This window comes from Biomphalaria glabrata, chromosome 6 (assembly GCF_947242115.1).
Source record: "Biomphalaria glabrata chromosome 6, xgBioGlab47.1, whole genome shotgun sequence".
Classification (NCBI taxonomy): Eukaryota; Metazoa; Mollusca; class Gastropoda; family Planorbidae; genus Biomphalaria; species Biomphalaria glabrata.
In genome coordinates, this window is record NC_074716.1 from 23,590,454 (window position 1) to 23,608,681 (window position 18,228).

Sequence of the window (18,228 nt, forward strand, 5' to 3'; positions counted from 1 at the left end):
CACTCAAAATGCTATGAGCGTTGCCGAAATGGGTTTTGAGTTTAAACCCCCATTCAGAGGGGTTTGGTGCTAAAAATACATCTTCAATATAAAAAAAAAAAGCAAATTACACACTAAAATTATTTGAGCGTAGCCAAGCCAATCGGGGGTTTTGAGTTTCTTCTACAGATGGCTTTTTTTTTTAAAGTTTAAAACTCCTCTAGATGGTTTTGAGTCTAAGATCCCCCTACAGAGCATTTTGAGGTGGAAAACCCCAACAGAAGATTTTGACGATAAAACTTCTCTTTTTGATATAAAATCTAAAGCAAACTACAGTCACTTAATTCCAAGAGCGTATTTAAGAGAGGTTACACATTTTTACCAGTGGCAGGGCTCCATTAATAAACTGCAGTGAATAGTCATCTACCGAAATCGAAAAACACTAAATATAGCTCAACAAAGATGGCTAAGACAGATTTCAGGAGTCAGTTATAGAGATCGGATCTAAATCAAGGAAATCCTATGCCGAAAGGGAGTCGACCCCTTAGTAAGATTGTGAGAGAACGACGCATGAGGTTTGCGGGACATGTTCTCCGACAAAATCAATTACGCATAAGAAGAGTTGCAATGATATCCTAGTACAACTTGACGCCACTCATTCATGGAGGTCCTCATGGTAGGTGGGAATTTAGGAAATTTAGGCACCGGATATTTAGGCACCGCGTATTTACGGATATTTAGGCACCGGAAATTTAGGCACCCGGAAATTTAGGCACCCGGATATTTAGGCACCAGGAAATTTAGGCACCGGATAATTAGGCACTTTTTGACAAGGAGGAAAATTAGGCACCGGATAATTAGGCACTCTTTAATTAGCGACCTTAATTTTGAAAGTAGTTTTTTAACGTATATGTTATCCTTAGGCTATGGGCTATTGGTGACGTTATCAAAAAATAGCAACTATAACGATTCTAACTGAATTTTAATGATATAAAAGAAAAACTGACAAAACGAGGAAAAAAATGACAATCGTGAGAATGTGTGGAAAAAATGACTGCGGATTAATAGTCATTATAAAATATAGACCTCACAGGATTCAGGGAAGGGGAGGTAGAGTTGATTCTCTTCTCATTGCTTCCTGACCTTAGCCCTTCCCCCTCTACGCACTCCCACTAAAGGAGAGGATTTGTGGCAGGTAGATGTTGAACTAGGTCGAGAAAATGACGCAATGAGTCTAAAGGCTACACACTGGAGTACAGGGCAGGGTACAGCATTGAACATAACTGCTAAAATGGAAGTCTGGAGAAAATTGTCTTCTTATAGTGGGAATGGAAATGAGCAGGGTGGATTTGCGCGCGTTACTTATAGGAATTAAATATGTTGATAAACTAAAGAAGTATTCATATTTTATAATAGCATTAATATCTATTATCAACACTCCTTCTTTTATATTGTTAATGGGTAACCCCTTTAAGAAGATCTATTGTGGGAGTGTATAGGTGTGTTACGTCCTTCAAATGTGGTCATTAACTTTTATTGAATTAATATGTATATTTATGTAATATAATATTTATATAAATAGCAATGGAAATCGCAAAACGGCTAGAAATTACGATAAAATATAATGTTTTGAAAATTAAAAAAAAAGTTTATGGAGAAGACAGATGAGTTAAAAATTTAAATATCATTTTTTTTTTTGGAATGTTGGTCTCTTATTAATACTTATTCTGCTTATAGAAGATTGTTGATGTTCCAATTTAACCCCGCCTTCTCTATCATAAACCAAATATATTTACTACAATTTTCGAGAAGGTATGATTCCTCCATTCCTTTTATGTTCAGTAGGCCTACCTTATACAATTATTTTTTTCTTCAGAATGAAAAAAAAACCGACAAAAAAGGTTTCATACACTCATTATTCAACACACACACACACACACATATTAAAAAAACAACAAAAAAAACACTCGTCTCCCTAACTTTCAAAACTGCCAATGAAATTTAACTATCTTTATTTCCCTTATATATATTATTATTTTTATTACTGTTCTTATTATTATGATGGTTTTAACAGAAATGTGTCTACTAAAGTTTTTGGAAGGCCTCTAAAATATAATCCCCATACTTCCATTTGAACACCTTTGTGTTTCCATACCCTTTAGTCCAGTGTGTAGCCTTCAGATTCACTACGTAACTTTTACGACTAAGTTTACATCTACCTGCGAGAAATCCTCTCATTTAAGTGAGAGTGTGTGCGCCCCCCCGCCCATCCCATTTTAAGAGTACGACCCCTCCCTTTTCCACAAGCAGAGGGCGATTGCGATTATATTTATCACCAACACTCCCCGACATAATAAAAATATTTTATAATACTTTTTAATCCTAAGTATTTACATTAGTAACAAAATATTTACACAATTTGCATAATCATCAATTAAAAAAACAACTCACCAGTCAACCTTAGGGGTTGGTGATGGACGGAAGCAATGAGCGGTGAATCCTCTCTACCTCCCCTCCCCTGAATGCTGTGATGTCTATATTATATAATGACTCAGGAGTCTTTTTTTTCCACACATTCTCATGATTGTCATTTTCCCCATTTTGTCAGCTTTTCTTTAGTTAGAATCGTTATGGTTGCTATTTTTTGATAACGTCACCGATAGCCCATAGCCTAAGGATAACATATACGTTAACATTTTAAAACTACTTTCAAAATTAAGGTCGCTAATTAAAGAGTGCCTAATTATCCGGTGCCTAATTTTCCGCCTTGTCAAAAAGTGCCTAATTATCCGGTGCCTAAATTTCCGGGTGCCTAATTATCCGGGTGCCTAAATTTCCGGGTGCCTAAATTTCCGGGTGCCTAAATTTCCGGTGCCTAAATATCCGGTGCCTAATTATCCGGTGCCTACATTTCCAGATACCGGTAGGTGGGAAGAGGCTTCAGACATTACCAGTGACAGATTTTTATTGAAACTGCTTGACGTCAAATGCTCCGAACGGCGTGGGAGGGTCTAAGTCAGTAAGAATAGCACATTAGGTTTTTGAAATAAAACTTTTTAATATCATTAAAATGGACTGTAGATACCTCAGAATATGCATTTTGTTGGTTTTCAATATCAAAAATAGTGCTTGGCGGCGGGGCTTCGCCCCGCGCTGGGGGAGCTCCTAGCGCTCCCCCAGACCCCTTTGCTATTAATGTCGTGGAATCTACAATTTTTTCACTAACTCATGGAAGAACCTATTCTAGGGCAAAATAAACGTCTTCCGAAAGAATGAAGGGTCAGAATGTAATAAAGATTATGTACACACACACACACACACACACACACATATAAATACATATAATTTTTTTTTCGCGGGGGGGGGAGAAAAAAATTCACCCCCCCAAACCCCCCCCCCCCCCCGAAAAAAAATCCTGGCTACGCCCATGAAACAGATATCTTACAACTTCTTTCATGTTAAGGGCGACAGATTTGTATATTTTATTTCTCAATCGTGGTTATCCGAAATACCGGATACAATTGTGTAGATACAAAGACTATTTAATCCAAGGGGAAACAACTCACACCTAACGCCAAACAAATGGTACAGGTCAGACTGAAGGCAACGTTTGCTTTGACATTGTGATCTGCGGTTTCCTGAAGCTTACTTTCATAGGAGATGCCAATAAGAGAAGTGTCCCTAGTACGGTGCTGTTGAGGAGAGATCAAGAGAGACTGCAAACACAAGGAGCACTAAGAAGCAATTCGCTGGTCTATACTATACAGATCTAGATAGAGTATCTACGCTGATAAGACACACCATACATTATGGATATCATACACATTTTTACGTTTCAGACATTCCTTCCATTATGTCGACCAAACCTAGTCTAGGTCTACTTGGACGGAAACGGGCAGGTTTCCAATTTGGGATCGTCGTTTGAGCACAAACCAAAATGACCAGGACGCCATCTGCAACAAGGGAGGCCAATCAACTTCTCTAGTTTTGTGACTGACTTTAGAAAGTTGCAAGTAGAAGAAATATACCGGGTCTCACTCCCGCTTGTAGAGTCGCTAAATACCACGTTTGAAATAAAAAGAAAATATTTAACACCATTCTATGAAGTGACCTTTATTTAAGAGTAGATTAAAAAAGAATGGTTCTTGCTAGACTTTAATGTCCCTGATGACTTTGTGGACAATCGACAATGCTCAGTATTATAGTCTACCGTTTACCATTGCCTGTGACCAGTGGTGTTTACCACTTACCATTGCCTGTGACCAGTGGTGTTTACCTTTTGGACATGTGAATGAACAGCGACGTGAAGGTTGGGACGGCGACCAATGTGGGGATGAAGAAATGCGCGGCTGGTGCTGTACCTCTGGTAGTTCTTGGCGTTCACCTGAGACGGAGATATACCTGTCAACATGTAAAGATGTTGATTAGCCGTAACCACTTAGCCACCGCACACCCTCCCCCCTCTCTCTCTCCTAGCCAACAAAAAAAGTAATACAGGAATCGACAGCAATCCAAGATAATTCAATGATTGCATGATGATTCAATGATTGCATGATGATTCAATGATTGCAAGATGATTCAATGATTGCAAGATGATTCAATGATTGCAAGATGATTCAATGATTGCAAGATGATTTGACTTGATACTAACAAGAACGTTATGTAGACCTCAAACTACAATCTAGACCCTAACCCCCAACATGAAGTGTCAGCCTACCATTCATTGTTTTCCCATTGTAGTCAATGTTCAACGGGTAACCAATCGCTTGTCCAGCTTCTAGGATCTTCTGGGCTATAGGATGGGACTTGATCCTATTAATAGGCCAAGGTCCGCCATGTCCGTGATACTCTAGAATAAAAAACAAATCAAATTACTTCCATCTAATTAATTTTGTAACTACCGATTTAACTTCCAAGTACTTTTATCTACCGATTTAACTTCCAAGTAGGCTACTTTTATCTACCGATTTAACTTCCAAGTACTTTTATCTACCGATTTAACTTCCAAGTACTTTTATCTACCGATTTAACTTCCAAGTACTTTTATCTACCGATTTAACTTCCAAGTACTTTTATCTACCGATTTAACTTCCAAGTACTTTTATCTACCGATTTAACTTCCAAGTACTTTAATCTACCGATTTATAAGCAATGCTTTTATATACTGAAATATTATTCTATTTTTATTGTCTTACCAAATAGTTTTTCTCTCTTATGTAGGTAAATATTGCAAGAATTAAAAAAAACGTACTACTATAATGAATTGATATAAAAAAAAAGGGTTTTACAGTACCCCTTTCCACCTTGCCATCCATGTCAAGCTCATTTGTTTCCATGGCCGAATGTTAACAAGGGTGTCATGTGGCCAGTACAACACCTAGCCGCCTTTACCTCACCATTAGAGTTGGTCGGACTCAAAGGTGTCTAAGGAATCCCAATGTTAAAAAATCCCAAAAATCCAGTCTTCATTTGGATTCGAACACTAAACAAATAGCGACACCCTCTCCCTTTGTTTCACTTACGTTGCTAGTTTATTTTTTTATTCTGTATTTTTTTTGTTGTCTATTTATGTAATATTAATGGCAAAGTCTTCGTTCCCGAAGATTACATATGAGTTCAGTGCTTCACATGACCATGCAAACCCAACAGCGACCGACATATATTGTCACAATTCATGCAGACAAAACCAGTGTTGGCCTGTTTGTATACTTCAATTTTCTTTAGACTTGTGTGCCAGTCTTTGGCAAGCGCTTTTCTTTTGGGCCTCAAATTCCCAATGTCTTTCAGAGTGTGCCATTGATTAAATAATAGAATATATTCTTGGATTCTTAATATGACTTGGGTGCCTGGTCATGAGGCATGCGCTCAGGACTGCCGTCACGATGGTCCAAGGATAAAACTCTACCCGACATCCCTTGCGGCTCTGCATTGGGTTGGGACTAGCGCTTACAAATGTTTCTGTTCAAGGAACGCCTGAAACAAAGTCCACAGGAAGTGATGACGTTTAGTTCTTTACCTGAATCTTGGAGTTCAGCAATTTGAATGTCTTCGGATTTCTTGAAGTATGGCAGGATATGTTGATAGTTCCACTCAGGTACACCTGTGTACTCGGCCCACCTGTCGTAGTCATGTCTGGAGGCACGGACGTACTGCATAGCGTTGATACTACTGGATCCCCCAAGAGCTCGACCTCGAGGCCAGAAAGAACGCTATGTACAAAAAGGACACAATAACAATGTCTTTGATTTTGTTTAGAGTTTAGAGTATAATTGTGTACGTACAGTATACATAAATGGAAGTAATAAGTGTACATATTATATTGGCACTCTATGCGTTAAGAGTTTAAAGTCAATTTGAGTGAGTGTTTTTATTTTTTAATTATATTATGGACATCAGGGCTGACCAAATAACTAACCCTCATATTTTGAAATCGCTCAAGAAATCAGATGCGAGATATTTATCTCTTAAAACGTTACATGACCCTGCTAAGGTAGAACTAGCTACATTAAAGATGACCCTGCTAAGGTAGACCTAGCTACATTAAAGATGACCCTGCTAAGGTAGAACTAGCTACAATAAAGATGACCCTGCTAAGATAGACCTAGCTACATTAAAGATGACCCTGCTAAGGTAGACCTAGCTACATTAAAGATGACCCTGCTAAGGTAGACCTAGCTACATTTAAGATTACCCTGCTAAGATAGACCTAGCTACATTAAAGATGACCCTGCTAAGGTAGACCTAGCTACAATATCGAAGAGCACATTGATACAACTGGTTAGCAGAGATAGCCTTGAGAAGTCATTAAGAAATCTGCCTTTTTTTTTCCCCCCCAAAGCTCAACATGACGTCAGTATTTATTAAAAAGTCTAACTACCAAATGTTACATCGATGACATGACGTGAATCAACGTGGACCAGGATAGAAATAATTGTTTTGGGCTGAACACTGAACCAGTTAAAATAAATAAAAATTCTTTTCTGCATTGCACGTGTTTTTTGAGGGGTGGGGTTGGCGGAGAGGAAAGTCTTTGTTTGAATACGTTATCTATCAATCCAATGGTGCTGGCTGAATGTATTCGAGAGACCAGATTACTTGAAGTGTTACTAGTAGAGTGGAGTGACCTTGTCAATCGAAGTCTCTAGGATTGAGTTAATCTGTGTTTAAATCTGTGTTTAAATGTTAGTACGCCATATTGAAAGAAACTGATGTATGATAGAAACTCTCAGCTTTGATCTTCAATTTCAAAAAGAGCATTGGAATTATCTTAATGCATTGTTGAATGTTTGACTATTTTAATGTTAGAAAAACTTTTCACTAAAATGACTAAACAGTATTTTATCTATTGCCTATACTTATATGAAGACTACGTACAAACTGGAACCTATTTGTCACACTTCAATTGATAGTTTTAGTGATTGTCCATTCCTATTTGAAGTACAAACCAAACAAGTGGCAAAATGTTCATCTAAGTTTTAAATTAAGAAATTAATTTGATACAGCCTGAGGTAAGTTTTCCATTCAAACATGCCATATACAAAATTATTTGTAGGCCTCATTCAGTTGTAGAGCGACTATGATCCATCTCGTACAGATTTTTTTTTCATGCGACTGTGAGAGCCTTTCCCATCCACAGATAACGCAGCTTTGGGTGGCATTCGCTTCTGTGGTAAAGAAAATCCAGCAATTTCTTATTTGGCACACTTTTTTTTCTAGAGCTTATTCCATTTCTTTTGGCTATTTTATTTAGCTTTATACTGAAATCTGTGAAACAGTCAATAAATGTTACATTTCAACTCGATAAGGAAGATTAAGCAAAAAAAATATACTAAAGATGAAACAGTAACCTGAACAGTCGAATGTATTCCTTGTTAACATTTTCATGGCAGGAAAAAAAAGCTAAATATCTCCACGTCCGATGCCTAAGGGGATCTTTAAAACAAGGATAAAATAACCATTGAAGAAGTGCTACGAAGAGCAGGGTGCCAGGACATTCGCAGCAGACGCCTTGGCTGGCTTGGCCACGTTCATAGAATACCACAAGTTCGACAACCACAAGACATTTTGTATGGTGATCTAACAGAAGGTAGGAGAGCCGTTGGTCGCCCACTTCTACGGTAAACGGATGAATGCAAATGCGACATGAAGCTCTTCAAAATCGACACAAAAGTGGCAATGGATAGATCCACATGGAGAGCGAGCATAAAGGAAGGATCTCGGTTTGCATATGCCAAACACAACAGTAGGGGAAAGAACTAGTCTTTGACTTCAAATTCGCTTAACTTAAGGAAAGTGTCATGTCCATCTCTAGTCCAAATAAATGTCCGTCACGTCTGTCACGGGCAGTATCGCTGGAAAAAAATGTCGAGTGAATTAAAACCAAGCCACTGCCACTTTATAAGCAGTTTTGTGAGGCTTGATAGCAACGCGTTACGGGCTGGATGTGGCCCTTAGGCCGAAGTTTGGTCACCACTGTTCTACTTTTTCTGTATTTATTTTTCAATTCACTTCTCCACTAGAACTAACAATGACTAAAAAGGCCCAATACCCCTGTCTTCATGCCCGTCAGCGTTCCATTCTGAGGCTCGGAGTAGTATTCCCAGTCGTTGACACTCCTCCAGTTAGCCGTGGCCAGCCCAGGGGTGTAGATGTTGTCTACCTCCCAGTCACTCTCACCAGCTTCTAACAGCAGGACCGTCTTGTCTGGGTCTTCAGATAGGCGGCTGGCCACCACACTCCCAGCGGAGCCTGACCCAACTGAGGAAGGAAACGAAAGACATCATTTATTTTCCGTCAAGCAAGTCTGATAAGAAATCATCCGTAGTCTCAACTTGTTCAACACATAAAACCGCGTCGTGTGGTCAGTTACAAAAATAGGTTACAATTGCGTTACGAAAGCAAAAATAATTTATGGTCATTGAGGATTCTGGTAAATGTACACTTGGATGTATAGAGTGTACACAATATCGAACAATGGATAAGTTTTATTTATGTCCAAATATTAGAATTGATCAATCTTTTAGCACTGCAGAATCAAAATTTGAAGCTCTATTGCTTGTAGCACACTGTAACGCTTTCTACCTCTTTGGCAACAATGATCTCTCTCGGTGCTGCCAACTAAGTACATCTCAGGAAAATATTTTGTTTCAAATCTTTCTCAAACTAGCTTTCTCATTCTTCTTTTGTTTTCTGTAGAGAAACTATTCTACCTGATACCATTTCTCCCTATCGCCTTGTCGTTTTGTCTTTCTGACTTTAGTGTTTGAAAGGTGTACAGTGATCTCTACAAGCCATAACAAAGAGCAGTTTACTCTAATATATAAGATAAGGTAAGAATGCCTGTATATTTATTTATCTATCGATAATCTACTCGACCTATAACTTACTGTAATTTTGTCATATAAAGGGTAATAATCTTACATTGTGACCCACAACACGATTAGTACGAGAACCATTATTGACTAACTACATTGAGTCAAGATATGGCTAAATGTAGGCTTTAGTCTTCTGTCATTTCGCTATAAGTCTAAATTAAGCGGACATTGTGACCCAACAAAGTTCTTAGAAAATAGGTTAAAGAACTGGAAGTAAAGGGAGAGAGTATGGTGGTAATAAACTGACAAGGACACACGGGACATATTGGATAAAGGTTTGGGCTAGCACACTGAAGGGTATAACATGGACAAAGGTTTGGGCTAGCACGCTGAAGGGTATAACATGGACAAAGGTTTGGGCGAGCACACTGAAGGGTATAACATGGACAAAGGTTTGGGCTAGCAGGCTGAAGGGTATAACATGGACAAAGGTTTGGGCTAGCAGGCTGAAGGGTATAACATGGACAAAGGTTTGGGCTAGCACGCTGAAGGGTATAACATGGACAAAGGTTTAGGCGAGCACGCTGAAGGGTATAACATGGACAAAGGTTTGGGCGAGCACACTGAAGGGTATAACATGGACAAAGGTTTGGGCTAGCAGGCTGAAGGGTATAACATGGACAAAGGTTTGGGCTAGCAGGCTGAAGGGTATAACATGGACAAAGGTTTGGGCTAGCACACTGAAGGGTATAACATGGACAAAGGTTTAGGCGAGCACGCTGAAGGGTATAACATGGACAAAGGTTTGGGCTAGCAGGCTGAAGGGTATAACATGGACAAAGGTTTGGGCGAGCAGGCTGAAGGGTTTAACATGGACAAAGGTTTGGGCGAGCAGGCTGAAGGGTTTAACATGGACAAAGGTTTGGGCGAGCAGGCTGAAGGGTTTAACATGGACAAAGGTTTGGGCGAGCAGGCTGAAGGGTTTAACATGGACAAATGTTTGGGCGAGCAGGCTGAAGGGTATAACATGGACAAAGGTTTGGGCGAGCACGCTGAAGGGTATAACATGGACAAAGGTTTGGGCGAGCAGGCTGAAGGGTTTAACATGGACAAATGTTTGGGCGAGCAGGCTGAAGGGTTTAACATGGACAAAGGTTTGGGCGAGCACGCTGAAGGGTATAACATGGACAAAGGTTTGGGCGAGCAGGCTGAAGGGTTTAACATGGACAAATGTTTGGGCGAGCAGGCTGAAGGGTATAACATGGACAAAGGTTTGGGCGAGCAGGCTGAAGGGTTTAACATGGACAAAGGTTTGGGCGAGCAGGCTGAAGGGTTTGTCCTTGTATAAGAGGCTGTGATCTTCTCCGGGAGAGGGTTCAAAAACATGTTTGTCGTTGTGTAAGAGGCTGTGATCTTGTCCGGGAGAGGGTTCAAAAAGATGTTTGTCGTTGTATAAGAGGCTGTGATCTTGTCCGGGAGAGGGTTCAAAAACATGTTTGTCGATGTGTATGAGGCTGTGATCTTGTCCGGGAGAGGTTTCAAAAAGATGTTTGTCGTTGTGTAAGAGGCTGTGATCTTGTCCGGGAGAGGGTTTAAAAACATGTTTGTCGTTGTGTAAGAGGCTGTGATCTTGTCCGGGAGAGGGTTCAAAAAGATGTTTGTCGATGTGTAAGAGGCTGTCATCTTGTCCGGGAGAGGGTTCAAAAAGATGTTTGTCGTTGTATAAGAGGCTGTGATCTTGTCCGGGAGAGGGTTTAAAAACATGTTTGTCATTGTATAAGAGGCTTTGATCTTGTCCGGGAGAGGGTTCAAAAACATGTTTGTCGATGTGTAAGAGGCTGTGATCTTGTCCGGGAGAGGGTTCAAAAAGATGTTTTGTCGTTGTGCTGATCACATCTACTCTCCTATGTGCCTGTTGATGATAGAATCCTGCAGGCCCAGTGGGTGTGTTTACGTTATAGAGCCTGGCATCAACGTCAAGAATGTTACGATACAGAATTAAGTTTTTAATGGGAGAAAGCCATGCAGACAACTGGCTCGAATTCCCGGCCCGAGAACAACAGGGTGTAAAGAGTTAACGGATCCTTGAGTTGTGTGATGTGTTAGTAGCAATGAACATAACAGCCGAATCTTGCATACAACGATTTCATTAAGAATCAAACAAAACAACATTAAAACTTGTACCGACCAATCCATTGACAGTGTACCGTCTAATTTACATCTTAATTCAACAACTAGTTTAGTCTTGTTTAAACTGTATATGTACGAAATGTACGTGGAAATAAATGAATTGAAGACAATGAAGTTGGAGTTGACACTTTAAGCCAAAAGCTATTACATTGAATGACCTTTCAAATCTTGTATTATTATATATTGGTATAACACGTTTTTATATAACGTAAGCTTTCTCGCTGTGTTCAAAGTTTTTTTATTAGACAAGTTGTTGGATGTGAAACCTGGCAGAAATTGTACTGGGGCTTTTAGCCGCTAAGAAAACAAAAACGTTTCTCATGTCTTTTTGGATCCTTTGAGATCCGAACTCAAGTCTCTCCTTAAAAAGGTATAAAAATAAAGATCTGTTTTTATGCCAGTTACCCCCATGTCCTTACAATAAAAATAAGCTGACAAAACAAAAAGAAGATGAAAAAAAAAAAAGGAAGAAGAACTATGCTGAGTTAATTCAACTATCTGCCTAAATTGAAAAAAAAAAGACTAAAATGTGGCTCAACAAAAATTGCAAAGACGAATTTCACAGGTTAGTTACACTGATTGGCTGTCAAACCACAGGTTAGTTACACTGATTGGCTGTCAAACAAGGAAATCCTATGCCGAACTGGGACTTCTCCACATAATGAGGTTGTAAGTTGTGACAGAGCGTCGCATGAGGTTTAAGGGACATGTTCTGCGACAAAATGAATTACGCATACCAATGAGTTGTGAGGACATGGAGGCCAATACGAGGAAAGCGCAAACCGGGACATCCTAGGACAACTTGGTGCCACACTTTATGTAGGACCTCAAAGCATTGGCCGCCTAATGCACCGAAAGGCTTGGCTAGGATCTAAGTTTATGTAAGTTTGACAAATCGATCTGTTATTATTTCATTCTAGGACTAAATGAATGATGCAACAGTTAGCAAATAAATGAATAAATAAATAAAAACATATACAAGCTCCATTAATTAGTTCGAAAACTCCAAAAAAAGTATATCGCGTGTCTCGTAGTCCCAGCTGCGACCTACATATTTTGCCTCATTCAGAGCGGACATAACTGTTGTCCGCCCGTGGTCGATTTAGGTTCTTCTTTCGCCGTCTAATAAGCCTTAGTTAATGTGCTGTAAATTAATGCACTTTATGTCTAATAATACATGAATATAAAGAAATTTAGCACCTTTGTAACAACATTTGTGTTTTTTAAATTTTGTTTTTTAAATAAATACTGAGCTTCTAGTTCTAAAATATTTCCAGAATTTGATATTATTGCTGAAATACTTGTAGGATACAAAGTTTCAAACCTTCACTTACCGACAATGTAATCATAACTTTCATTAAACCTGTTGGTCAGTGCCAAAGTTGACGGCCCATTAATGCGGTCAATAACTAGAAACTTGAACAACACAGCTGTAGCTGCCACTGCCAAAAAGGAAATCAATTTCTCGGTCATCTTGTAAGACGACCACTGTCTCCAGTATTCTACGTCTGGTTTAAAGTTCTTCCTATTTGTCTCCCTTATAAATGAATCAATCGACCCCAGAGATAAGGTGAATAGCTCTGTTGTTTTCAAACAAGTTTATGAAAAATAAAGACAAAGTCAACAGATTGATACCAATGCTAATCCCTGACTACGAGTGAAAGTATAAAGCCAAACAAGTGTCTGTGAAGGTACGATTAAAAGAGGTATGTTGCTCAACGCATTCTGAGACAGCAACACAATCAAATAACCAGTGGTTCTCAAAAACTAACGAGCTACCAAACAAGTGTCTAATCATGATCCGGGAATGTGTTTTTTCGCGTAACGTGGAACCGATGCATCAAAACATACAAAATTTAATTAGCTCATTTACAAGCAGGCTGAGAAGAACTACTTATAACTGCGGATATTCCTCCGATCACAGGATGAGAATCTCACTTACATGCTGTGAATTACCTTGACCTAAATAAGACCTGAAAGTACATGCAGTGCGTAAGAACTTGGGTGTATTGTTGGTCAGAGGTGTATCACTTGTTAATGTACACAAGGAGACTAGTAAGCGTGGTTCTCGGAGGTAATATTGCACACAATGGTAGGGTTGGGCCTGCCCAATGACCTTACCAACATTAAGTTTTAATGTTAGGTACCTATATAGAACTTGTTGGATTTATGGTTGGTGTCTTACAATGCAATTAAGAAAATCTGTTGTTTTGTTTTGTTTATTTTTTTTTGTGTGTGACTATATTCTCAAGTTAAGATGTAATACATTTCAAGATAGTTTGAGACCTGCCATGATGGTTTGAAACTCCTCTTGATAAGTTGCATAGAAGTCGCCGAGAAATGTTTTCTTCACCATCAGCCTCACAGTTCACTCCGTGGGAAAGAAATAATAAGGTCGCCCCCAAGCAGGCTGCTTCATTGACTGGACAGGTCTTTTAGGTCTGGCCTTAGAAAGACTAGGACAATATCCACGAGAGAGAGTACCCTACTCTGCCTCGACGTGGCTCTCGCGTGGAAGCAAATCGCTGGAGGAAGTGATGAGGGTAATAGCCACACAATACTCCTGTTAGAGTCCAAGGGAGTGCAAGAACTTTCCCATTGATCAGTGCAGAGTTGTAAGAGAGCTTCTACGAACCGTTACATCAATGGCGAGTCCTGCATGGTTAGCTTTGTAAATTATAGCAAAATGACGGGGTTCCCGGTGTTCTCAGCCTTCCGCCATGTACCCGACACATTGGAAATAGCAGTGTTTAATATAGACATTGACTTGAACCTCTTACTGACAAAGCGGTTTGTTCAACCAGGCTTGCCAGACTAGAGTTCGAAGAGGCTTCAGTTCAACTTTTTTAACAATCAAAAGGCTACTCCTATAACTAGGACAGGAGGTCAACCCATTGCCCCATTCCTTTCACGTGCTCCGAGGGAATTGTGTCAGCAGGTCGCCGTCACTTCTGGGGTTTCAGATCAGATCTTATAAGTAAGTCTGCTTAGAAATCTTCTAGTACACAAAAGATCAGAACATTATCTTTTTATGACCAATAATGGTGATACTACCTTGCGATAATTACATCTTGAAAACATCTACACATTATATAGTTTCAAGCAAAGATAGAAGCTGATGTAATGACCCGATTCAATTTTTTTTTAAATCCAATTAATCAAGATTTAATTTAGCCTCTTTTCTGCTGTCTGGAAGCGAAAAACAAAGAGAGAAAACGAAATGTCCCCTATATAAAGCTATTTTCATTATGTTGGGGTCCTACAGAATACAGCCATCACAGTTCCACTCAGGTCTATTCTTCAATGCTAGTTGTCGTCTGGGTCACACCATATTTAAAACCTGGCTTCGAAAACATTCTGATCCCTTGCGCTTCAAACTTTATCATTGGAGTTGACATCAGTGTACATCAGTGTACAGAATTCTTCTCTGTCTTCTGTTTTACATACAGACCTGTAAGGAGGCATGTTCATGCAAAAAACATTCAAAGAACTTTGTAACAAATCATATTTTTCTCAGAACGGGCACTTTTTGTTTGTTACAGAAATGAAAGCAGTGATAAAAGTACAAAGGGACATAACTCTTTACGATTATACATTTGAAAGAAACCAACTTTATTACCTTTCTTTGTGTATATTTTTGTTTTTTTGTTTTTGAAAAATAAAAGTTACAAAGTTTTTATATCAATTTCTGTAAGATAGACACTTACATCTTACATAACCCACTTATGTACTATTATGTGTTTATCTTTCTTTTTTTTTTTTTTAGAAATGATGCTTACAGTACCCTAAAAACTTGCAATATATGAAGCAGATGAATTTCCATTTGGTTAGTGGAATCAAAGCATCCTATCTCATCTTAACTTATCTTAAAGGTCATCTGTTATGTGGCTTACGGTTGCGTGGGTGTCATGTGGCCAGCACAACTCCAACCGCCTTTGCTTTTCCCCAACTAATATCAGGTCTCCATTAAAATTGGTTGGCTTTACCGCTCAGTCTTTCCACCACCAGACATTGTATAATATTAATAATAATAATAATATAATAATTTAAGGAAAACTGAAACAGAAAAACATAGAAAATATGGGCACCTAGTCTTGCAGCTAAAGCGTTTGTGGAGGTTATCCAAAATAACAATATACCCTATCGTTGTATCAACCGAAGAGATAATAACAACCGAATTTTGTTTCCCTTTAACGAGACTCAGGTATGGCATCGCATTGAATGACTACTCGTTTGTTTCTTACATAATAATAATAATAATAATAATAATATTTCAGCCTACCTAGGTCGCCAAGTTGCAAAGTTAATACACCAACACCTCGCTTTGACGTACAATTTCATTGGTAAGGACACTCCTCCTTATTATAAATACTCTCCACAAGATGTTCTCGAGTCTACTGAACATCTGCTGTACTGGGATAGGCCTATTTTGTCCGACAATACGGTAGATTTCAATCGCTAGTTCATCGATAAAAAAGAAAAAACCGCTACCGTTATCGATATCGCCGTACCACTGTCTCATAATTTAAGAAAAACTGAGATAGAAAAACAAAGAAAATATGGGAACCTAGGCTTGGAGATTAAGCGTCTATGGAAATTGTCCAAAATAACAACATACCCCATTGTTATATCAACCGAGGGGATAATAACAACTGACCTCACAGACACCTTCAAGGCCCTTAACATTCCTAGGAACATCCTCGTTGCCTGTCAGAGGGCGGTACTGCTGCAGACCTGACACATCACCAGAAAATTCCTCAGTGGAAACTGTTAGACTACGATGAATTTTGTTTCTCTTTAGCGAAACTCGACCCTGGCAGCGCCAGAGAATGACTACTCGTTCATTTCTAACATAATAATAATAATAATAATAATAATAAAAATAATAATAAAATGTAAAAACCTTGAAAAAGACATTCGACTTTAATGAAAATGTGAGTATGCTTGTGGAGAGACACGCGCGCAGAAGTGGCAGTAGAGAACCAAGGAAGGCGAGATAGAAAGAGAGTATGAGAAAGAAAGAGAGTATGAGAAAAAAAGGTGGAAATAAGAGAAAGTGAGAATTTTAAGGTGAGAATGTTTTCTTTAAAAAGGGGATAGAAAGAGAGAACTTTAAGGAAATATTGGGGAGTCAAGGACACAGAGTACTCCCTTTTGGAACGCATAAACTATGGTTAAAAGGAAGAAAGAGGGAGAGTCATAGAGAGAGACAAAGAGAAAAAGAGAGATAGAGAGTGAGACTTTCACTTTTGTTTAATTAGCTAAAACTTAAATATACATTCCAATTTTATTTTATGTTAGTTTGTTTATTATTCTTTTTTTTCCTTTGTCGGGTTCCAAAAATATCTCAGAAGGTTAACTTCTTGTTTTGCATTTGTTTTAACTGTCTTGACACCATCATTCTCTATGAGTCAGATGTGTTTCCATGACGTTTCAATAGCATTTGTTTCAAGAGACTTCTGTACTTTGTGTTCAGGGTATAGTAGACAAGAGTGTTGGTTGTGCAACAGATCGTGCCAAAGAGATAGGAGATCTCCCAGAAAAGTGTGTCCAGATTTTGGTAGGCCCCGAGATTCATTCCTGGGAGAATATGATGTACAGCGATGGTCACGAACCTTGGAATATTACAGGCCGAGAGGTTGATGGCCATGAAGAGGACCACCTTGACCAAGCGTCTTTCTTTGTTGGACAGCACCTCAGTCTTGCCTTCTTTTGACGCCTTCAAGGAGTCATTTCCGTGACCTGTTTCCGACTGCTGGCGAATTTTCGATGACGCTTTGAGGGAATAAATCATCCATACAGTACATATGATGAGAATCAACTGAGAAATGACGGACAAACTTATTCCCGCAATCATGTCTGAGAGAATCTCCCACATAGCCGAATCTTTGTTGAAGATAACAGTGAAGACACAACGACCGGACACCCAGGTGTCATTGCCCACAAACTGTGGTGGAGACTGTTCCACCCACTCGAGTTTAGCGTAGATGAAGACAGGCAGGTGAACTCCGACATGGGTCACGCAGATGGCCAGAAGGACAGCTACACACCTGGACCTAGTGAACATCTGACGCACAGTGAATGGGTAAACCACACAGAAGCACCTCTCAACAGAGATGACTGTAGTAATCCAGCAGGAAATCAAGTAAGCCACATATCTTGACCAGCTGAAGAAGTAGCCACCGAAAAGCCAAGGATCTAAAGGGCTGGACTCATAGATGAGCTTGACCATATAGGAGAGTGATGAGGCAAGCTGCAGTGCTGTTACTGCCAGGTCTGTTAAAGACAGAGTTAAAAGGCCAATACTCATGCTGTCTTTAAGTCCAAGCTTAACGAAAATCACAACATTGACTATGTTTGACATGACACCAGCCACAGAAAATATGCCGTGGACAGTTACAGTGAGTGACAAGTCCAGGTATTCCATCAGCTCATCAGAAATGTACCAAGACTTGGTCTCTTCTATCCACCGAGATTGTTGATCTAAGGTTAGTTCTTTCCCCTCACTGCTCATCTTCAGTAATTTTCAGAAAAACTTTTTTAGCCACTGCAGATCATTCCAGTCGTTCATTTCTTTCTATCTTGTGTTCGCTGGTCCTATAAGTCAAATAAAAGCAACATATTTAGGTCTACTTATTAAAACATGTTACAGTCACGACTCAAAGAGTTAGGGGCACAAGACGTGAGAGAGAAAGAGAGAGAGAGAAGGAGAGAGATATTAGGTAACACTAAGGGAATTAGAATA

The 18,228-nt window shown here is 39.2% G+C and overlaps 2 protein-coding genes across 2 annotated transcripts in view; both read right to left on the bottom strand.

Moving 5' to 3' along the window:
• The window catches only part of LOC106077470 (glucose dehydrogenase [FAD, quinone]-like), a 31,359-nt gene extending 18,146 nt beyond the window's left edge, over positions 1 to 13,213 (bottom strand). Inside the window, exons 1-5 of the mRNA XM_056032030.1 lie at positions 12,818 to 13,213; positions 8,528 to 8,736; positions 5,996 to 6,188; positions 4,697 to 4,828; positions 4,256 to 4,380 (exon numbers count right to left, since the gene is read on the bottom strand). Of these exons, the coding sequence (XP_055888005.1) occupies positions 4,256 to 4,380; positions 4,697 to 4,828; positions 5,996 to 6,188; positions 8,528 to 8,736; positions 12,818 to 12,956 (798 nt within the window). The 5' untranslated portion in view covers positions 12,957 to 13,213. The remainder of the gene's footprint in view (positions 1 to 4,255; positions 4,381 to 4,696; positions 4,829 to 5,995; positions 6,189 to 8,527; positions 8,737 to 12,817) is intronic.
• Positions 13,214 to 16,887: 3,674 nt separating this feature from the next.
• LOC106077447 (uncharacterized) lies at positions 16,888 to 17,997 on the bottom strand. The gene has a single exon (XM_013238202.2). It carries the CDS (start codon positions 17,995 to 17,997, stop codon positions 16,888 to 16,890), a length of 1,110 nt encoding a protein of 369 aa, XP_013093656.2.
• Positions 17,998 to 18,228: the final 231 nt, after the last annotated feature.